The 24168-nt window shown below is 39.9% G+C and overlaps 1 protein-coding gene across 1 annotated transcript in view; it reads left to right on the top strand.

The window, feature by feature from the left end:
* LOC148357918 (uncharacterized) overlaps positions 1-24168 on the top strand; it is a 40653-nt gene that overhangs the window by 14216 nt on the left and 2269 nt on the right. Inside the window, exons 9-30 of the mRNA XM_088346127.1 lie at positions 368-556; positions 628-802; positions 3314-3444; positions 4674-4850; positions 7255-7376; positions 7437-7594; positions 8839-9066; positions 10048-10383; positions 10497-10645; positions 10864-11089; positions 11967-12137; positions 12194-12351; positions 12456-12599; positions 13508-13649; positions 13905-14059; positions 14139-14264; positions 14363-14579; positions 17576-17617; positions 17694-17768; positions 19020-19174; positions 19282-19368; positions 22791-22937. Of these exons, the coding sequence (XP_088202253.1) occupies positions 368-556; positions 628-802; positions 3314-3444; positions 4674-4850; positions 7255-7376; positions 7437-7594; positions 8839-9066; positions 10048-10383; positions 10497-10645; positions 10864-11089; positions 11967-12137; positions 12194-12351; positions 12456-12599; positions 13508-13649; positions 13905-14059; positions 14139-14264; positions 14363-14579; positions 17576-17617; positions 17694-17768; positions 19020-19174; positions 19282-19368; positions 22791-22937 (3510 nt within the window). The remainder of the gene's footprint in view (positions 1-367; positions 557-627; positions 803-3313; positions 3445-4673; positions 4851-7254; positions 7377-7436; positions 7595-8838; positions 9067-10047; positions 10384-10496; positions 10646-10863; positions 11090-11966; positions 12138-12193; positions 12352-12455; positions 12600-13507; positions 13650-13904; positions 14060-14138; positions 14265-14362; positions 14580-17575; positions 17618-17693; positions 17769-19019; positions 19175-19281; positions 19369-22790; positions 22938-24168) is intronic.

Below are 24168 nucleotides of genomic sequence, written 5' to 3'. Positions count from 1 at the left end.
GAGTTGAGTACTTGTAACTGTATCAAAAGTGCCTAATTAAAAATCCCGAATAAGGGTAGAACTTACTCAAATATTGCATGTAATGTTCAGTTTAAGAAAATTAACTAAAATGAAGAAATGTACCAAATGTCTAAAAGTTTCACTTCAATTCAACACAATGGTTTACAACAATGAAAGACCGCAAAAATAATAATATATCAATTAAATATCTCAATACATAGTAAAGATATCTTTAAATTATTTTGTATTCATCTTGTGTGCTTGTCTAGGGTAGTGATCGGCCTGGGGAAGAAAATGTCTCTGAGTCTTTTAGTCCTTGTTTTGAAGGGATCTGTAGCGCCTGATCTTCACTGTTGTCGTTCAATAGTACGTTCGAGTAATGGGTGCGGGGGGCCAGTGTTACGAACCGGGACCCTTTTTCGCACCGACCCCCCGTCACATGACCAGAGTGGGGATCAGAAAGAGGAAAAACCTCTTACTTCGTCCCGATTGGCTGGTGACAGGCGGACTTTTATTTGGAGCTGCCCTCATCTTTTGTCTATGTGTGACTGTCCTGGTGCGTACAACTCTCAAGTTTTCAATAGAGAAGCATGTTATTCTTGGTAGGTGTTCCAACTTACGTTTCAGATCCTTTTCCAAGAGTATGGGTGGCCTGAGAAGAAACCAATCCGAGCGCGCTATTACTCACGGCAGACGGCCTATCGCATGGATGATTACGCATCGAAGGGTTCAAGGGTGATCTCGCGGATGAAAATTCACAGAAAACACCAAGCCGCAAACAGACTGACTTCCGTTCAAGCAGGTACACAGACACAGGCACACAAATCCAAACACAAATGCCTGAAGGCCTCCACATTATGCAACCTTTGCTCCACGTGCATCCGCAATAAACACACGAACTGTTCATGTATGAGTATAATACCGACAGTCAATGACCTGGCATTGCACCTTCGACATTTTGGTCACTCCCACCCAAAAATTCACAGCTCAAAGGCTCCTGTTTTTTACCCGTGGGCATGCACGTTGTAGACCACCCTTGATGAGACTCTGAAAGATGCCACCATTTCATACCTGTCAAGCTCCACGGCTCCATGCCCTTACAAACTGTCGTATTTTCCTTTACAAAATGGAAAATAATCTTACACACTATTTTTTTTTAAACGTGTTTATTGATGTAGTTTAACATGTTATATTGTACATCTCATCTCTCATCTCATTAGCCGTACCGCTTATCCTCATTAGGGTCGCGGGGGGGCTGGAGCCCATCCCAGCCATCTCCGGGCAGTGGGCAGGGGACACCCTGAACTGGTTGCCAGCCAATCGCAGGGCACACAGGGACAGACAACTCATTCGCTCATTCACACCTAGGGACAATTTGGACCGGCCAATTCACCTGAAATGCATGTTTTTGGAATGTGGGAGGAAACCGGAGTGCCCGGAGGAAACCCACGCAAGCACGGGGAGAACATACAAACTCCGCACAGGAATGTGTTTCGTTATATCATATATATTGTTAATTAACATTTTGTTGTGAGATACTGAGTTGCTCGACATGAATGAGGTTTATTATAAAAAAGTTAAAAAATTAAGTAGCTTAGACGTTCACTGTAGAAGGAAAAAATACATGAAAATATAATAGAATAATAATAATATAGTTTTCTTATTCAAATTTTGAATTAATTTTCTGCATTAAATTAAATTAAAGGACAGACGGGATCAATACCAGATACAGGATAAACGAGCAGATACCGGACAGAATGGAACAGACGGGATCGATACCGGATACTGGACACAACAGCAAGATAACGGACAGGGCAGGACCGACGGAATTGATACCGGATACACGAGCAAGATACTGGACAGGGCAGGACAGAGGGAATCGATACCAGACACTGGATACGCGAGCAAGATATCAGACAGGGCAAGACAGACGGGATCGATACCGGATACTGGAGACTGGAGCAAGATACCGGACAGGACGAGACAGGCGGGATCGATACCGGATACTGGAGACTAGAGCAAGATACCGGAGAGGATGAGACAGAGTGACTTAATTTCCAGGCAAAGTACCCCTTGTGTTTATGGAGAGCTGTCAGAACCAGAACAGACAGTAGACCCAAACGCGTAACGTTTCACTCAAAGTTTTATTGAGGAATCGAGGAAGTCAGGCGTAAGGAAACAAACAACAGCGATCCGGTCCTTGCTGGGCAGGAGAAGCAGGGAGGCCTCGAGATCGGAGCGTGGTCGCAGGACAGAAACAAATCGAGCAGCTGGGACGGGATATTGGAGTGTGGTCGGGGGACGGAAACAAGTCCGGTAGCCGGGACGAAGATCGGCGCGTGGTCGGAGGACGGAAACAAGTCTGGCAGCCGGGATGGGAGATCGGAGCGTGGTCGGAGGACAGAGTCAAGTCAGGTAACCGGAGACGATCGTGAAGCCAGGGACAAATGAGCAGGCAACAGGACAGGACGGAACAGACGGGAGCAAGAGTCAACAAGTGCTTGCCTTGCATGTGCGGAGGTTCACTGACAGACTGACAAGGAGTAAATGAGAGTGATGTGTTTAAATAGGAGGGGAACCAATCAGGCAACAAGCAGCAGCTGGGGCTAAACGAGTGGGCAGGTGAGGGCAATGGGCAAATGATGACAGAAAGCAATGTTTAGATATTGGCAGTATCACAAATGCAAAAAAAGCACAGAAGTGAAAGTTTCACTTGAAATGTATTCATCCACATGTAGCTGTTTTTCTCAGAAGTTTTCTTGGAAACGAGTATTTTCGAGAAACAATGGTCAACTGTTGTTTAGTAATGTTAAAGGCTAGAGACATTCTATATTTTTTCGAATGAATGATAAACATTCATGCTTTCTTTTGGTATGTCCTATGTCTATATTGCTACAGAATTTTTTTTTTCGTAGCCCTTTCCAAAATGAGTAAAAACGGCAAAAATTGGCTGGCAACCGCACTTCCTATTTGAGAGAAATGTCTGGCATTGAATGAGTTAATAGGCTAGGAGACCGAACATGTACTTCTCTGAAGCTTCACAGGAAGTACATTTTCTGGGTATGATAATGGATTATTGTCATAATCTGTTTATTAACTCATTGGCTGCCAAATACAGGTATAGAATTCAAATATTCTGTACATTTGAGCTAGGCTGACACTGAGGACTACAGATGTCAAAGATCATACAATATTTAGTGATTCTATCAGTGAATGAGTTAAGTGTAGCAATTCAGGTCTGCACAGAAACTTGCTATATTGTTTTTAGTCACCTTGAGTTTAGTAGCTCTCTTTGTGTTTGTCCCAGTAGCAGAACCATTGGAAGAATTCTGGGATTACGAGCACCAAGTAGATCTGGAGGCCTTCAGCAGCAGCACCTTCTACAACTTGCTGCTCAAACACAGCCTGGCCGTCACTGCTCGACTAGGCCAGCTCACCACTGAGGTGTGCGATTCATCCTATCTATTTATTCATATATCATTAATTATGTATATCATAGTCATGGTTGTTGCACGCCTTACTGAAAAACATTGAATAGTTTCAGTTAACAGCTACTTCTATTAAAACAACGATTTAGTTACCCATAGATTACTGACAATAAAAAGTCGTGGGTTACTTGAAAAGTAACTATCTTGTCAAAAATTATTGTACATACTTGCATATAAGCCGAGCCTCAAAAATTGCTTTAAAATTGCCATGTAATACAAGTATTAGAAGAAAACTTACACAGCAACACGTGAAAGCAGTAAACCTTCCTGATTTCTTTGTTTGCGCAATCTCAAGAACTTGCAAACAAAAACACGTAGGAGAGACACGTCATATCCATTTTGTCTATGGGCTTCAAACCTCTCTAATTTCTCCTTTTCCATTTCTGGGTACCATCCATGTTTTTATCCCCTGTTCACATTTTTGGCCTTAGGTGCAATTTCCAGTATCGTATCCTTTTCCCCATCATCTGATATTTTCCGATAAACCAAACTCTTTTGCCGCTTCCAGGTTGCTAGTTTCACCTTTATCACTTTTAACTTGAAGTCAGCTGCATAAGACAGACGTTTTCCTTTGTCCCCAGGCATGGTGTATTGCGAAAATAATTTAAGAAAATAATAAGACTGAAATTCAGCACTTTTTACTGTAAATTCTGTGCTCACGTTTGCCCAATTGGTTTTACATCGGTTTGAGTTCATCTATAAGCCATGCCCCCCATCCCACACCCTGCCTACCATTCACTACTGGTGAGAGACAACTAATTGTACACTTAAAGGCTGACACTCTAATTTTAGTATTTTATCTTACAGTTGGATGCGAGTTTATAGTATAGGAAGAATAGTTTCCATGAGGAGAAACAGAGCACCCTCACCATGCCTGGATTTAGCTGTACTTTGTGGGTAACTATAAACATGCCCAACCTACGATATGTGTGGTTGGTAGATCGAGGGTTGTGTGTGACAACGTGAGTAATGCAGGAGTATCTATTAATCAGAGGATACTATAACTCATGATCCGAACAAATATGGAGTGTCTCTAGCGCACCACGTAATTACAGCAATATATAGTAATAAAGCTTTAGAGTACTCGTTGACGCGTCCCTTTGTAACTTGTTAGTCCCAACACTGAACATATTTTCCCTTTCATTAATTTGCATCCTTTTAAACGTGGTTTAATTGAAATTGTAGGTGAAAGAGCTTTACCAGAGTGTTTCTGAGAAAATGCAGCTACTCCACCCTTGCCTGGCGGACGAGGAGAGCACAGAAGACGTTTACCACGAGACGAGGAGAGAAGTGGAGAAGGAAGTTGTCCGCAGGAGGTCTTTGGCGACACACTTGCGGACCTTGCTCCACAATCAGCTTCAGGTTTTACTGACCGACCCATGTGGACCTCAAAATTACAGAATTTTTAGCACTTTTAGGCGCATCTCCCCCCCAAATTGTCTCTAGACAGATACAGTGAAGACTATAAGTATTTGAACACACAGCTATTTTGCTATTTCTCCCACTGAGAAATTATAGAGGGGTCTGAAATTTTCATCGTAGGTGCATGTCTACTGTGAGAGAGATAAACTAAAGAGAAATAACCAAAAATCACAATGCATGATTTTTTTCACAATATTTTTTGTGTGATAAAGCTGCAAATAAGTATTTGAACACCTGCAAATCATTTAGAATTCTGACCCTGAAAGACCTGTTAGTCCGCCTTTCAGAAGTCCACCTACACTCCATGTATCATCCTGAATCAGATGCACCTGTTTGAGGTCTTTAGCTGCATAAAGACACCTGTCCACCCCATGCAATCAATAAGACTTGAACTTGTAACATGGCAAAGACCAAAGAGCTGTCTAAAGACACCAGAGAAAAAGTTGTACACCTCCACAAGGCTGGAAAGGGCTACGGATCAATTGCCAAGCAGCTTGGTGAAAAAAGGTCCACTGTTGGCAGAATCATAAGAACGTGGAAGAAGCTAAACAAAACGTTCAATTTCAATAGGAGTGGAGCCCCATGCAAGATATCACCTCGTGGGGTCTCACTGATCCTGCAAAAGAGCTGGGACCACCCTTTCCAAGGTTACTGTAGGTAATACACGAAGACTTCATGATTTGAAATCATGCACGGTGTGAAATGTTCCCCTGCTTAAACCAGCACATGGGCCAAGTTTGCATATGACCATTTCGATTATACAGAGGAGTCATGGGAGAAAGTTTTGTGGTCAGATGAGACCAAATTAGAACTTTTTGGTCATAATTCCACTAAGCACGTTTGGAGGAAGAAGAATGAAGAGTACAATCTGAAGAAATCATCCTCACTGTGAAGCATGGGGGTGGTAGCACCATGCTTTGGGGGTGTGTTTATGCACATGGGAGAGGACAAGTGCACTGCATTAAAGAGAGGGTGACTGGGGCCGTGTATTGTGAGATTTTGTGGAACAACTCCCTTCCCTCAGTCAGAGCATTGAAGATGGGTCATGGATGGGTCTTCCAACACGACAACAACCCGGAGCACACAGCCAGGAAAACCAAGGAGTGGCTACGTAAGAAGCATATCAAGGTTCTAGCATAGCCCAGCCAGTTTCCAGACCTGAACCCAATCGAAAATCTGTAGAGGGAGCTCAAACTCCATGTTTCTCAGCGACAGCCCAGAAACCTGACTGATCTAGAGAAGATCTGTGTGGAGGAGTCGACCAACATCCCTCCTGCAGTGTGTGCAAACCTGGTGAAAGACTACAGAAAAAGTTTGACATCTGTAATTGCAAACAAAGGCTACTGTACCAAATATTAACATTCATTTTCTCAGTTGTCCAAACTTATTTGCAGCTATATCACACAAATAAATTGTTAAAAAAATCATTCATTTAGAGTTCTGGATTTTTTTTCCCCCGTTTATCTCACTCACAGTGGACATGCACCTACAATGAAAGTTTCAGACCCCACCATGATTTCTAAGTGGGAGAAATAACAAAATAGCAGGGTGTTCAAATACTTATTTTCTTCACTGTATTTTTATATGTTAGCACATGGAATCAAAACCCCACTGAAAGCTAATGTATTTATTTGTGGATAACCTACAGTTATAGTATACTGTATGTTATTGTACTGATTGTTCAGTAGAAAAATGTCCCAAAACGTTGCATGCAACAGGAATCGAACTCGGGTCACAGTGGTGAAGATACCAAAACTTAACCATTGACTACTAGTGATACTGATAACACATAAAAAGCCAAATCTTTATCTCTTTATCGCAGTAACTTTACATTGCCCGAAACAACTATTCAGAATAGAAAAACAGAAATTCGTCTCAAAGATATCTATAACTGAAAAAAAGCATTACGAGGAAAACAACGCTTTGATATATCTCATGATGACTCAAACTTTGTTTTTTTTAATGATTTTTAAGATGAAATGTCTTTTTTTTCCCATACTCTGACATCCGTTTCTGCAAACCTTAAGTAGAAATAGTGTGATAATTACATAAATTCGAATGGCTATTGGATGTATAATCTTAAATTAGCAGTGCGACCCGGGTTCGATTCCCATTGCTTAAGATAATTTGTGATTACAGTCAGCGATGTTTTTACATTAATCGTAAACCCTGATATATGAACACACACATATTAGTACTGTATAGATGTTTTTTGAGTTGTACAAGGTGGACCGGGTTATAAGGAGCATGTACAACTTTTTGGTTTTCAGATTCACCAATGATCTGAAAACTACGGTGTATGTAGCGACTGAATGTAAGCTGTTTTCCTCTCGCTGTCCTCCAGGTCTTGAGGCGGGAGCAGCAGGCCCAGCAGAAGGTCCACAGTGTGTTCACAGCTCAAGTGCGAGAATGCATCAGAATACTGGGCAAGATCCACCAGACGTCTTTTGGACAGCGTCATCAGAAGTATTTTCAACTAAACAGTCACTCTGCTGAAATCTCATTGATGAAGGTGTTTTTCCGCAGTTTGATCCAGCGTTTGAGGATCCTGGTGGGTGAGATGAGCATGCTGGTGTCAGCAGAATGCCAGCGCCAGGGGTCCTGGGGACTCTTGGGGGAAGGCACAGGGGCCAAGCTGCTCTGTCCTGTTACAAGCGCTGTGCTGAGCAAAGACAACATCTTTGGTGAGTGACGGAATACTGCTATCTGTTGGTAAAGGTGTATAGTGCAGTAACAACCACTCCATGAGACCCTTCCGGGGTAGTTGAATAATCGCAGCTTGATCTCGTCTAGCCGGCACATTTTAGCTTAATTCAGGTCTAATACTCAATTTACTGGGGGGCTCCTGGAGTAAAGGTCTGGGTGAGATGGGGCCTTTCCACCAGAAAAAGTCCAATAAAGGCATTCAATTGTTCTCAAAGATTTATACACGAAGTAAAACGATTTTAAAAAGCTATATTACAATTTAAAGGCAATAATCTGTATGTGAGAAAATAATAAAGCAATTATTACGACACAGATATGCGAGGGTAAAAATCAGATTAATAGACCAAGTTGCAAGTATGGTGCATCGCCCGTCCTTTAGGCTTCAGTTCAACAGTGGTGACGATCTCCTCTCACATCCTGAAAGCCCCCTTGTTCTGTGTTTGAATTCAAGTAAAATATTTCGCCATTAAAGTCCCAAAAATGATCAATCCTATCAGCTAATTTGTCATCATTTTGAATCAAACTAGGAAGTAGCTACCCAATCATATTACGGGCAGATGTATATAGATCTTAAAACGTTAGCGTGTGAATTTGATATAATTCTACAATTAGCTCAGTAGCTTAGGAGATAGAGCGCTCATCTTGGGACAGATAAATCGCAGGATTGATTCCCCGGTTCCTCCGGGTTAAATGTCAAAATGTCCTTGGGCAAGACACTGAAACCCTGGTGCCTTCTATATGCAGTTAGTCTCCTTGCATTGACGCCGCTGTCAATGTGTGAGTGCGTTTGTGAATGGGTAAGTGTGAAGCACATTGTAAAGTGCTTGGGGAGGTCTTCAGTGACTTGAAAAGTGCTATATAAATGCAGACAATTTTAATGAAAATAAAATGAAATAATTGCAACTTCTTAAGAAAGACAATTAAAATGCCATTAAACCCATTAAATTTTCACAAGATTTACAGTCGAAGTGAAAGCTGTATCTCTGGGGATTATTTTATCCCGATTGTTAGCCTCATCAAGAGCAGGCTAGCTGTAGAGTATACATAACCCTACTAACTGAGCAGGGCTAAATAAATGCGTTCATGCAACCAAATTGAGGCTAAGCCAAAGTAACAAACATAGCTTGGCTTTATCCTTTTTCTAGTTTTCCTGAAATGCCCCTCAGAGTTCTTTGCACACGGATAAAAAAATATGTTTTGCTTGTGATGGTTCCTCTTTTAGGTTCTGATGGGGCATTGAGAGACTGCTGCCCAGTTCATTATGATGACGTTACCGGTCTCTTTATACCAAATGCTCACAGCCAAATGTTGCTGAGCAGCGGCCACACCATGGCAGTTCCTCCCGATTTCTGCCTGCATCCACAGACTGGCCACCTTCTCCCCATTGCTGGAAATGTCGCCTATGACCCGGAAAGCTCAACTTTGGTGTTCACCACTGATTCATTTGCGGGTATTTATTATTTTAAAGTCATACTTCTTTATATAGCACACAATCACAAATGTTTTCAAAAGGCTGCACATACCACTCTCGCAACATCCTCTGATCCGAAACCTACATGACGGCAGGAAAAAAAAAAAAAAAAAAAATCATTAAAAAACATTAAGAAACATTGAGAAGGACTAAAAACCGAACATTTTAATAAGTTGGCCAAGGAGCAAAATATTTTTTTCATAAATATCACACATTTCTTTACATTTTGTCTTATTTTAGCAAGATAGGTGCATGCATTTAAATAATATGCCCATATACTGGCCAGCAACTCTTGTGAGAGATCAATGTGATTACTTGCAGGCCATTTGTGTTATTTTAGGTATTATTTTCCTTATGTTACACTTTCCAAAATCTTAAAAACAATCATACAACTTTACAGATATTTGTATGTGTGTGTTTTTTATTATTGTTGTTATTAGTATCAGTAGTAGTAATAATCCCTATTATTGCTATTTTAATAATAATAATAACTATAATATTTAAAACAACCACTTTTTAGGACCGTCAAAGTCACTGTATGGAAAACTAAGAAAAACACTTGATAAGATCATAGTTGCATGATGAATTGTTGGTATTCATGTGTGTAGCAGGACAGTGCAAATTTTGATTCTAGTTTGAGAATTATTCTTTGTAAAATAAGAAAAAAAACAACAGTAATATCTGGCATATCCCGATAGTGTTCTCCTAAGTGATATATTTTTTTATTTTACCAGAAATGGATGTTAAGATAGTGCCAAATAAAAAAACTACAAAAAAGAGAAATAAATATTATAAAATAATAAATCTAATACCTAAAATGAGCTAAATGCATTGAGCATTTTCTTTATTTATTTTGTTGTTGTTGAAAATCTGCAAGCCACCACTATAAAAGTTTCATAAAACAAACACATACTTATCACTGCTCTGATGCCACTTTCTCTGTCCTTATACCCAAACAAGGAGACAAGAGAAAATGGGAAAGTCCTCTTATTCCTTTCATTCCATATCCAACCTCCTGCCACACCCAGCAACATCTACCTAGGGGCCTTTGGGGCTTCCGACCTGGTCAAAAATTGTACCTTGGTGCCCCCATTGCTGACCCAGACACTGGTGTCCCAGTACCAATTCTTGCTGTTACCATCCATCCGCAAACTGGACATGTGTATCCTCTGGGAAAGACACATATTTGCCCCTTTACCCGTTTAATGCAACCTGTCCAGGTCGGCTCTCCGATGCTCAACCCTCGGACTGGAAATGTTGTATTGACTGTTGGCGTCAGTCTAGATCCGATGACAGGTAAGTGAGACCATATTTTAAGGGTGTCATTCTCATAAAAACACCAAAATCTTCTCACGACTCATTTCCAAACATTTGAATTAAAGTTATGATCTCAGCTGCTTTTTGTGTAGGAGTTGTTTTGCAAGTAGGGGGAGTCTTGCTGGGTGAGCCCTTTATGGAACCTCTCAGTGGGCTAATGGCAAGAGTAGGAGGTGCCAGCATCCGAGCCGGACAGCTGGTGCCTCACGCAGGAGGATACCAGACTCTTCTAAACAACAAGGTGTCTGTTTTCTAATTAAAGATAGATCAGATCATGCATGTTCTTCCATTGCCCAAATGAATTCAGTATAAAGAAGAAGGTTGACACAAATTCTGCAATTACGGCAAAGTCCATAGATGGCAGTCAAGAGTCATAAAACTACCTGATACCCTTTCAATACTGCCAAACGTGATGAAATGAAGCAAAAGAAACCATAGCAATACACTGACTTTTTCCAGGTTCTGGCAGTCATGTTCAATATAGTTGAGCTCCTAAGAACCACATGTGAGGAGTGTGGTGCAGAATTGTCCCCGCAGCTCCATCAAGGAGGTGAACAAGTTAGTGCGATGGCAGAGGAGCTCCATCTGCACTGGAAGAAGAGTCAGCATTGCCAGCTGCAGCTCCAGACCAGGTTGGAGATCCTACTGGACATCACAGATGGCTTACATCATGGAGGCTCTTTGGGTGAGAGAGGGACAGGAATTGATAGTGCATCTACAGAGCTGTACAAAAATTGCTATTTTATTTTCTGTCTTATCGCTTCCCGTTCAAAATGCATTTCATTTCATGAATTTATTCATTTCAGGCAGTTATATTCTTTGTTTACACATTTAAATGTAACCTAAATCCAACAGAATGCCTGAAAGGGAGTGGGACGAAGAAAATGTATTAAATCCCAACCATTTTCTTATATATACAAAACTTAAAGAAGATTAAATTGAATTAAATTTCCTGCCACTTTTTTAGCAGGTGTGTAAGTTTTTACTGCTCACAGGCAACCTATATACATCCATGCATCCATCCATTATCTGCACCGCTTATCCTCAGTAGGTTCGCGGGGAGACCATCCCAGCTATTTTCGGGCAGTGGGCAGTGGGCAGGGGACACCTGAACTGGTTGCCAGCCAGTCTCAGGGAACACAGAGACAGACAGCTCATTCGCTCATTGAAACCTAGGGACAATTTGAACCGGACAATTAACCTAAAATGCATGTCTTTGGATTGTGGGAGGAAACCGTAGCGCCCGAAGGAAACCCACGCAAGCGCGGGAAGAACATGCAAACTCGACACAGGAGGTGCGATCTCATGACCTCAGAACTGTGCAGCACACGCGCTAACCAATGCACCGCCGTGCTGCCCCACAGTATATGCAGCAAATAATATTTTTGTAACAGAAAGAAAATCTTTGTACACATATACATATATTTATACACACATGTATTTCACCAGCAGTGGTAATATAATTCAATCCAGCATTGGCAAAGAGAACAAATGCACACTTTCATCACAATAATATACCAACAATTGTCCTGGATCCTTAATGGAACTGCTTTTGACCCCAGGTGACATGGCTCTATCAGGCTCAGACATGCCTGTGCCTGCCTTGCTGGGAATGGACTACCCTGACCCAATGGGATCTGGGCTCAATGTGCCAGTATTGGGATGCCAAACTGACCTCACATCAGGAAAAACAATTGGGCTGGCAGGGACCATGGAGGATCCTGATGGCAATGGTAAGAAGAAGTACAACAAGACAAGACAAATCTGCATGCATGATTCTCTTCTGCAGGTACAGTGGCAATCCGTTATGGCTCTCAGGCAGTCGACCCTGTAACTGCTATGTTGGGTCCAGTGGTGGGTGTCAGGCTGGACATCCTCACCAACATAATTGTACCTGTCACAGCCTCCTACTGGCTCGCCGCGGCAAATCAAACCGACAGCATGCAGGTGGACGGGAGTTGGGGGGCAAGGAATTCATGAAGGAGAGCATTTCATGCACATTAAGATAGCTTATGTGTTTTTCTGGTAAATGTTCTTTATTGTGAAATTAGTTAGATGCTCTGGAGAGGGAAAGGTACACACGAAATGCCTACTGGGAGCATCAGATGCGGCAGGAGGAAGACATTCTCTCTGACTTAGAATCGGCTGTGTTCCAGTGTTTTCTCAAAATGATGGAAGATAGCTGCCATGACGAGGTTTGAGGGTGTTTTTAGAGCTAGGACAGATACATGCTTGGATGGATGGATGGATGATGGATGGATCCATGGAAGCGCGGATCCATACATAAACGGATGGATAGACACTCAGATGGATGGACGAATGGATGAATGAATCAAGGGCTAGATGGAGGACTGGCTGACTAGCTGAACGGATGAACAGCCAACCTTGACTCATAAATAAATGAATGTATCGATGGATTTAATGGTTGTCTCAATGGTGAACAGATGGATTAACACACAGATGGATGGATGAATCGATGAGAGAATGCCCTTATGGATGAAGGATGTATGATGAACAGACCAAAAGCTGGATAGATGGATGGAAGGATAAACAAGTGGATAGTTGGACATATTGAGTTATGGTTATTTCCACTTATGAGCGGATAAATAGATGCAGAGATGGATGAATGGAAGGATGGATGAGAGAATGTTTGGATAAATGGATTGATGGATAGATGGACAGATGGATGGGTGGACATATGCATGGATTCATGTGTGTATCCATAGATGAATGGATGAATTAATTGAAGGATGAATAGATGGATGTACAGATGGACATATAGATGGATGAATGGATAGATTAATTGATGGTTATATCCATGGGTGAACAGATGGATGTGCGGATAGACAGATGGATGGATTGTAGGTAGGTAGGTTGGTTGTCTCCATGAAAATATGGATTGATGCACAAATGGATGAGAGAATGGATGGATAGACAAACAAAATGATAGATGGAATGATAGTGTATCCGAGGATAAATAGATGATAGCTGTGCGGAAGGCTGGATAAATGGATAATTGAATGAATGTTTTTTGCTTCCTTCTGAAGCCTTGGATTAAATTCAACTGTATTCCTACTTTTATTGGTCCCATTTTTAAAAGCAGGTCCAATGGTCATCAAGGTCGCTGAGGGAAGCAGCCTCTGCAACGTATGACTCAGCCCAGGCCGAGACCCAGAGGAGAGTGTCCCAACAGACCACCTTGGCAATGATCCTTCCTCCACATGTATTAAACATCCTCAGCCTGGGTAAGATGATGCTTGACAGCTATTCCCGTCAAAATTATTGGGGGCAAATTAGTGAAAGTGTGCCACCTTATCCAATTGAATCTTTCAAAAGGATATTCGTGTTAATATAATATGGGGAGTTATTAATTAAAGAAAGTTGACAAGATCACCTTCAGTCAATTTTGAACGAGTTCAGTTTGTTCTACAAAATATGCATAGGGACAAAATACTTGTTTGTTTAAAGCCCTGCATCCATTGTTGTTCACGTTTGAAAAGTGGATGAAGAGGAGTGGGATGAATATTGCCTCTGGTACACCGAGTTGGTTTCCAACCTCAACATGATAGACTTGAGCATGGAGCAACTGCAACAAGACCATGACAAATGGAGCTCACAAAAAGAAGAAGAGTGGACGGATAATGTCTTTCCCATGGTCCGGACTGTTTTTAATGGAGTTTTTGCCCCACAATTTAAAGTCCTAACAGCCTTTTGTGTTCAATTTGTCACAGTAGGACAGGGAGCCAAGACTGGGAGAAATTTGGGAGCAATGTTCTTCCAGATACTCCAAATTGGACCTTGCACTCATTAAGCAGCATTTTGCCAGGAACCTTTCTAAGTTGTGCGGTGACACCGCTCAGGTCAGCACCAACCCTGGAGGAGGGACCAAAGATAACAAAGTGTTAACTTCGTAAAAGCAGGATAACTAAAACTTTTTTTTTTTGCATTTGATTTTCAGGAAGTTTTGTGCGGTACCTTCTGGTACAAAGAATATGGCTTGATTCGGTTGTGTCAGGCACAACCGAGAGGGAATGTCACAAGTGTACTGCAAAGGAAAATTTTACCTCTCCTACACAGAATGAACCAGCAAATGGTCGGTAATGACCCGCAACACCATCTCAAAACGGAACCCTTGCACCAGTACCCCTCTGGTGCTGAACTGTCACTGGATAAAGGTAAGTAACCTAAACAAAAGGTTTGGTGAACCAAAACAGTAACAGACAAACAACCATACATATGTATAGATATCCTAGCGTCAGTAACCACAAATATTACCGTAATTTCTATAAAACGGACTGGATTATAAAGCGCACACCCCAAAAATGGTCTTTTGTCGTATATTTTCCTTACATAAGGCCCTTAACGTTCCAACTTCCCACCGACAGGCCGTCCGACGGTTGAGAAGCAAATACGCATCTCAGGCACGATGTCACCAGTCACTGAAATATGCTATGCCACATATCATTGGAAAGCTTAAACTCTTGGGATTCCAGATATGCCATTTAAAAATGTACCCATCACAAAAACATCACGATCAGTCTGAAACCAATTGCATACTACGGTCTTTCTGTTTGTAAAATCGTGTATATGAATTAATAATGGCATAAATTAATATGGTCTTGAAAATATAGTAAAGTGTATGTATATATATATATATATATATATATATATATATATATATATATATATATATATATATATATATATATTTATACTTATGTACACCGTATTGTGCTTTATCATTCAGCCTACGTTAGTAACCTATCCTATATATTATATTCACGAATCAACGGATAACAACACATTTATTCACAAAGAATGGCGAAAAAGATTTTCGTTTTTGGCATTGGATATACTAACTGGTTTATTTTAACTATAGAATAAATGCAGCTAAACCCCGAACCAACTAACCACAAAATTAATGCTGCCCTCTAGCAGCTGGAGGGAGCATTTAGTATGCATTTATTAAAAAAAAAAATCATCACCTTTTATAGAGCTGGCCGAGAGATTCGTTTTTTTAACATGCTCAGAAATGTATGATGGGTAGGATTGAATCATCCATTGCACCAGGTCTGGCCTGTGGGCTGTATTTCTATCATGCCTATTGTAGAACATTAGTTAACAAACAAGAATTTGCCTGTTATCCTTCCCCAGGGGAGGCTATTTTGAGAGCTAGTGTCAAGGGATGATTACTTTCCTTTTTCCCAGGTATCCGCTAACAATCACTCACGGCTCAAATACATTCTGAAGCGTAGCAATGATTGGTCCTGTCATCATCTCGACACCAACTCTCAAAATAGATGTCCCCCGGAGTTGGATATTGCTTTCAAACTTGTCTACTAATAACAAAAAATATTGGGCTTGAAAGAGTTGCTGTCTGTACGATGTTGATACTCTGGATTGACTTTTACTTCAATCATTCGATGAAAAAAAAGACCTCGATAATATGTGAATGCCGTGGATAACATGTTTAATTTATACTACTATTTATTTGTGATTGTCACCGAGTGATTCTTAAATTAAAACATGTGGAATGGTCCCACTAGGACACTTCCCTGAATTACTTTGAGCAGACACATATCCATCCAGTTTATTAATGTAGCCGCAAACCATAACATTGGCTGCCAGAAAGGGTATGTGGATTAGGTTGACTTGCCATGCTGATTATAGAATAGAATGTACCAGCTGTTTCCCAAGATGCATGCTTGGGCTTCCATCACACTAATAAAGGTTGATACCGATCCAATACCGATATTTTTTAACTGGAAATGTCATGATCAGTGTTTTAAAAAAGTCATTAGTTATAATTACTCACTACTTCGTCCGAAAAGTAACTGAGTTGGTAACTGAGTCAGTAAAAGTAACTACCTACCAGGGAAAGTAACTATTCCTGTTACTTTAAGAATAAGTTGTATGTCAACGAATTTGAAATTTCCTGAGCAGTATTTGAGTCAGTTGAATAGAGAAGAAAAGTCAGGTAGTTGTATTATAGAACCTTGTAATATTGATTGCACCGCACCAGAAGCAGATTTTTCCTACACTTAAAGTGCAACAAAAAGAAACATTATCAAAAAAATAACAATCAGCAGTAAATGATATAAAGTGAATTTAATGAATTAATTTAACTTTAATGAATTAATTTAACTGTTCACTGCCCGAAGACGGCTGTGATGGGCTCCAGCACCACCACGACCCTACTGAGGATAAGTGGGGCAGATAATGAATGGATGGTCAGTAGTAGAGATGGGAATTCCGACTTTTTTTCGATAACCCGCCTTTTTGGGCTAGCTCGCTAATAAGAGCTTGCTTCTTTCGGCTCGTGAATGGCTCTTTAGGTTAATTTTGTTGTTCAATCAATATATTATTATTGATATCATGTTATTATGAATGACTTAAATTGGGGAAAAATAAAGCAAAATTAACACTTAAATGTTAACACTGAAAAACACAGAAACATAAATTAAAATGTTTTAGAATTCCACGGATAAAAAGATAAAATCCAAAAGAAGGGTAACCCTATTTATACTCAATAAATTTAAAGTCAACAGAATCCCTGAAAAAATGCGTGTTGACCAATCTCAAGAGAAAAAATACACCTCTAAGGGAACTGGCTCCCGGTTGGAGGGTATCTGGCTTCCACTTCCAAAAGACGATTAATAGAGCCGTTTCGTGCGGGAACGACACGAGTAGGTTGTTGTACCACCAATTTGCCTTTTCTTTCAGTGCATTAGTTGTTCATCGCTATCTAACTATACGGTTGTCGCTATTTTGAATGGTGACATGATCCCAAATGACGTGACATTGCGAACTCATTGGAGAGCGAAAAATCGTGCCGCTATTAACAGCATCAGGTTTGCAGAGACATGCCGGCAATGGCGTTCTGCAGCCAAGTAACGCAGTTCTGTTGCCATAGTAACAACTGATTTACAGGTTTTTGTCCAGGAACAGAGACTCAGGCATAAACTTGGAGGGTAGCCAAGGGCGCTGGTGAGAGAAAGGGCTGTGCTAGCTACACAGAGAAACAGCGCTTTAAAAAAATGGAACAGGACTCTCAATCACAGGACAATAGTATCGATCTGATTCAAGTACTAGGATCAATATTATCAATATTATCAATATTTTGACCGATATGCCCACTCCTACTCAAAATGACATTGACTTTTCTTGACAGAGTGTCCTCCACCGAATCACATCACTGTCCCATTAATTCCAGGTAGCGTTTCTATTGCAAAAAACAATATATACAACTTACAAGAACACAATTAATTAGTTTTTGGCTTTATTCCCAGAGGACGAGTGGACAAAACTGCTGGAACAGTCTCCTTTATTTAGGCTCTTGAAAGGATTGGAGAAAGATCTAAAAGGTGGGAGGAGTCATTGCTACATCACACACATGCAGTACATGCCAACGTAAAAAAAGTAGAAAAATTTAGTATTTTAGTAAAAACTAGTTAACAAGGGAAAGACAAGTTGGTAAAATGTGCTTTTCTACTCTTCCTAATAGTCCAATAACAGTACGCATTAAGATGGGATTTTGCGCAGAAATTTATTTAGTCAACATCAAGTGACTTAAAATATTCTGAAAGTGACTTAAAATCAACAGAAAGTGACACATAGTTAACAAGAAGTGATCCTAAGATACCTTAAATTAACAGGAATTGACCGGAAATTATCAGGAAGTGACCCTAAATCCTCGGGAAAAAAACTGTTATCAACAGGAAGAGATTGTTATGTGATCTTAAATGAACTGGAAGTACACTAAAAGTGACCTTAAGGCATAATTCAAGAGTAATTGACATACATTAAGCAGGAAGATGCTTGAAATCAACAGGAAGTAACATTCAATCCGGACCCTGACATAATGGTTGACATTCTAGGCTCGGGTCGGGATCAGGTTTGAGAGCTTACCTCCAGGCTGAAAGTGGTGGACAAAAGCTTTACCCGCTTGCAAAGTGCTTGTTGTTCGAGCTTTTCTCAAGACGTTAGTCCTGAAACACTACAACAATATTTCCTTCTGCGGCTTCTTCTCTTCAGGCTTAACGATCGCTTGCCCTAATGCTTTGGTGGATTACCGCTCCCTTAAAAATCATAGTTCTTCAAATTGCCGACACTTCCTTATGCCTTTCTGAAACCCAATTTCCACCATGTCAGAATCTGATTGGCTTAACCAACATTTTTATCGAACACTGATGTTACGGTAATATGGCCTTCAGGATTTTTTGTGAAGGCCTCTGGGTAGATTTCTCAGCCTAGCAACAAATAGCAGCTAAATGTTATTGGTTAAATGTTTACATATGAACGCACACACCTGCAAGCATCACAACCAGGGATAACCTATGAAAAGAAGCTGACAGACAATTTTACATTATTTAACAAGTATTGATGGACAAAATACAATTAACATCACATCATTCAGATATTTTCAGCAAAGAAGGCCTTGCAGGCCCTGATGACCCACCCTTGCTATATATACTGTGACACAGATTAATATTATAACAAATTTAATGGGAAAAATAATAACAAAAAATATAGTAGTATACGCTTATATTATAACCCCCACAAGAGCACCTTTAAATCCTGCTGACTAATGAATGGAGTATTCTTTTTTCGCTCAGACAAAAGCGCCAACAGACTTGTGGACGTCCTGGAATGCGAATGGGAATGTGAGGGACAGCTGATCCCATTGAATCCATCAGGCCTCAACCCCAGAGAATTCCTGGTCTACCAGCATGGACTTTTCCTCATGCACACTTTGAATGCACTGCAACTTGTTTGTAGTATTTCGTTCATTTTTTGTTCAAATGATTTTAAAATCCAAAGTATTCATTGCACACAGCATAGAAAGTGATATGAATGTGTTGGGCTCTTCCCTCGCAGACTCCAAATGTTTCTCTTCAAATTGCTGCAAGTCTTCCCAGTAACAACTACTTCAACAATACCTTCAGGAATTCCTTTTTTTATCAGGTGATGATTATTAAATAAACAGTATGAAATATTATGTTTTTTCACCGGAAATGTTTATGTAAATGTAGGTGGTGCTATTAATACCAGTGGTCGTTGGGAGTAACGGAATGCTTGTACGTAATTGGAATACAAAAAATTGAATTGTATTCTATTACAGTTACATTAAAAAAGATACATAATTAGGTCACAGGGCTTTTTTGTAAAGATAAGGATTACTTTGTAGAATCACAATTGTTTTAAAAGAATTTTTATGTTGCACACTACAGGGGACAATATTGAAGTCCGGTATGCATTAGTTTGAACTCTTTGTATTCTTTTCCTCGTTTGCATTAGCTTTGTTACTATCGCCATCCCTCCATCCATTATCTGCACCGCTTATCCTCGGTAGGGTCACGGGGGTGCTGGAGCCCATCCCAGCCATCTTCGGGCAGTAGACAGGGGACACCCAGAACTGCTTGCCAGCCACTCGTAGGGCACACAAAGACAGACAACTCACTCATTCACACCCAGGGACAATTTGAAATGGCCAATCAACCGCACATGCGTGTTTTTGGAATGTTGGAGTGCCCAGAGGAAACCCAAGTACGGGGAGAACATGCAAACTCCACACAGGGCGGCTGCGGTAGCTGAGCCTCCGCACCGTGGGGTTGCGCGTTAACCACGCAGCTGCCGTGACGCTATTGCCATGTTCGTGTGTAAAAGACGAATGCAATTTAATGACTGGGGGCATGTGCCCTCTTCTAAGAATCCATTCATTCACTTCATGTACTCATTCACACGTGCCTTATAATTATATAGTGTATACATAATGCGCTCATAGAGAAATTGTCTCTATCATCATTTCAATTACTAACACTAGAGATACATAGAGAGACGACAAGAATTCCACGAGTGTGTTAGAAATTGAGAAACTGAACACTTTGTGTGTTTAAAAACAATATTGGGTCATTGATTTGTTCTTGGGGCGGCAGTAGCTCAGGAGGTAGAGCGATCGTTTTAGGATTAAGGGATCCCAGTTGGAATCCCGGCTTGTCCGTGTTACATGTCGAAGTGTCCTTGGGTAAGACATTGAACCCCCAATTACCCCCAATAAGCAGGTTAGCGCCTTACATGGCTGCACAGATCACGGCTGCTATTGGGAAATGTGAAGCACAATGTAAAGCGCTTTGGACAGTCATTGACTTGAAAAGCGCTATATAAATGCAGATCATTTCATTTCATTTCATACTTAATGTGAACTAAAACAAAGCACTATTTGTGTTTCCTCTATTCCCTTTTTAAGGTTATATTGTTTTTTTTTATCATAAACTAAATTTAGTAGTTTTATTTATATTTAGTTTATTTTGTCTTTTATTACCATAGTTGGCATTGGAGTAAACCAAGTTTAATATAAAGTAATCAAGTCACATCACTTTAAACAGGTAACAAGTGACTGTGCTTGATTTTTAAAGAAACGGTAATCCTCCCAACCCTAGATACAAGTTAGCATAAGACTTCTTTCATTCAGAATGCAAAACGTTTTTCCAGGTGTCTTCAAACATGCGAGAACAAATGGAAAATGTCACAATATTAAAACATCAAATAAGTCCCTAAAGATCTGAAGGACTGAGAAAAGTATTGAAAAATAGTATTTAATGGAAAAATAAGAATGAATAAGAGATCTATTTATTTTACCTTCTTTTCCTTAAGGTTGGGTTATAATTAATATTTTTGAGTAATGGGTCATGAAATTCATTTCAAATGTTGTTTTCAGTGCGTTTTTTTGTTAGTTTTATCAAACTTATACTATTTAGCAATTTTGCCTTTTTATTAAAGTAACACCTAAAATGTACAATAAAGGTGAAATAAATTACATTGCACTTTACTTCAAGTTGCTTTTTAGTCTAATTGAATTTTCAACTTTTTTTTAAAGCAGAACTAAACATTCATAAAATGCTTAACTCTAGTATGTTTTATTCCTGCCCAATGCATTAAATACAACGTTATAGTGCCAGTGTGTATTATTTGACCCCTAGATGTCACTGTATCATATCGCGCAACCAAAAATGAGTGCTACACAGCCCAAGGAAGAAAACAAACTACGGAGATTCAATGTGAGCAAACCGCACCGTTTTTCTTTTTATTTTATTGCCCAGCCTTTTGTAAGTTTTTTTTCTTTCCCCTTCGAGTACCCGTAGCAGCAAAATAACAGACAGTTATGTCAGCTGCCTCTAGGTCAGGCTCATGTTATGTAAAATAAATACAAATTTCTCAACCTACATGTACTTTAAGATGCACGTTTGTACAACAGTTTATGCATTTTTGCTTATTTTCGAAAATCATTACAGTTTTTCTTTGTTAATGAATACAATTCACTAAGATACAATAAATAAAGCACACGTTCCCCTTTAAGAATATCATTTCAGATTATGTGTTAGGCAGCGAAAACGTTTTCGGAATTGCTTTCGAGTGACTATGACATCACAGTTGGTCAAGCCTCAAGTAAGGACCAATGACGGAACAGCTTCCAAAAAAAAGTCAAGTTTGATTGGTTGTTTTCTCAGCAACTGGGACGTTATCCCCACTTAACATCAAATCAAAATGGCGGCGCAAATAATGCACTAATGCAGAAGAAAAAACTCAAGCATTTTCCTTGCCTCAACAGGATTTCGTGAAAAATGCGATTGTTATATTTAAAAAATCAGGACAAAAAAACAAACAAAAAAAATTAAACCAAAAACAAAATAATAAGAAAAACAAAAATAAACAAAATAAAAAACGGAAAACGAGAACAAAACAAATCAAGACAAAGAACAGAACAAAAAAAAAAAACACTAAACAAACAAATAAAACAAAAATGAAAGAACACAAAAAAACAAACAATCAAACCCAACTAAATGAAAAACAAAACGAAAACAAACAAAAAGAAGATACGCAGCCCAGTAGGAAGGAATTTCAGAACACCTGTTCAGAGAAGTATATGCCAAAAAAACTATACCACAAGCAGCTTTAACATTTCAACTGTTACTCAACCAACCACAATGCTCCTGTCGTTAGCTCTCTACATGCTTCGTAGAATAATACAAACACTGCTCAGTCCCAGCAGTGTCAGGTTTTATAGTAGGTGTTTGTCCAGGCTGACCTTCACACACAAAAAGGCTCCACAAAAGCATTCCATCCCACCAAATTCATAGCAACTATGTGGTTGGTAAACAGGTTACAATTTGCCAGCGAGCATTACACAGATTCTGCGATACATTCAAACTAACTCCTTGATGCCAATATCTTTCCAGTTTGCATGTTTAAAGAAAAATACGCTTTATGAAGACAATTGAATCTTCTTGTACGGAATCTTAGTCTTGCCCTTTCCAAGTTGAAGCGGGCCTCGCTAAGATAAAGGTCTTCACTGTGTAGTTGATGACGACAGATACTCATGTTGACAGGAAGAAGATGAGACGCTCTTTGTCCGCCGCCAGAGACTGCAATCGGTTGGGGGCTTTTCATTGGTGCTTCTGCACTGTTTGTGTCATCTTGAAACGGAAAACATGAGCGATGACTCCGCCCCTGAATTTTCAAGACTCTTTTGCAAGGTACTAAAACACAACTTCCGATTTTTAAGCGGTTTGGTGGGCAAATATTCCCTTTACTAGGTGTACTTACTAATTTAATCCATTCGTGGTGCAGCTTTATAACCTGAAAACTTTGTAAGTAGTGACGCATTTTAAATGAAAATGCGCTATTTTGTTCGGAGCCCCACAAAAGTACTGTATGATATATTTTTTAATAAAACATAAAAGGACATCAGAAGAAGAAACAAATACATGGTAAAATTTGATTACCGCACAAAACACATAAAACCGGAGGCACATAAGGAAAAAATAATAATAAAGGAAATAATAGAGATATTTATTTACATTTTTTGCCTCGCGTTTCTTGAAAAACTGACCCAATGATGTCTGCTTTTGCCGGCTTTTGCCAATTTGTCGGAAATGCGTGGGGCAGCCGTAGCGATGGCCCGACTCCTTTTCACAAATTCCGAGACTCAATGGAAATTTGCTTAAATCTCTTAAATTTGGGCTGATTGAATGATGGCTGCAACTTCCTCCCCGCCATCTTGACCGGACACCTCCTCCACCTTGTCTTTGAACTCTGAACTGTGACGGTAACAAAAAGAGCATGCTGGGAGCACCCATGAGCACTGGGTTACCAGGCAGATTTTAAGGGAAAGACACTTTGTTTTCTTTCGGGGAACTTTGGGAGTGGATAATGTTAGCGCGTACTGTACTATATTTTAGCTTTCATATATTGAAACACCTTTGTAACTAGAGGCAAAATTTTCCCGTTCAGGTACTTTGTAACCTGAAACTTTTGTAGAGACATTTGTGAGTAGAGGTACCACTGTAGTGCAAACTGGACTTAAACGCCTCCCAGAATCTAGATGTTCTTTCCTGGACTCCTTTTGAGCACAATTTTCAGAAAAAACATATTGCATTTTAACAAATGTGACCAAACCATGGCGAGCTAATCAGTGACCAACAGGCACACACTAAGAAATAATACAGTTAGGGATCTACATACGAGCTTAATTCGTTCTTGGATCGTGCTTGTATCTCAAATTGCCTGTGTAACAACTGAATTTTCTAGAACTTAAATAATTAAAAATGAATTGATTGTTTCCAAAAGCATCCAAGTTAACTGTTAATAGCTATAAAACACATATTCATGATCACTAAAAATGCATTCAAATAGTAACGGAACACAAAAATAGAGTATTAAGTTAAATGATATATTTATGAAATATTACCTTGAAGTTAGATGCTT

This window comes from Urocampus carinirostris, chromosome 10, assembly GCF_059441175.1.
Source record: "Urocampus carinirostris isolate Australia breed hairy pipefish chromosome 10, RoL_Ucar_1.0, whole genome shotgun sequence".
In the NCBI taxonomy this organism is placed as follows: Eukaryota; Metazoa; Chordata; class Actinopteri; order Syngnathiformes; family Syngnathidae; genus Urocampus; species Urocampus carinirostris.
The sequence above is the reverse complement of the archived record's forward strand: the minus strand, read 5'-3'. Positions and strand labels throughout refer to the sequence as shown.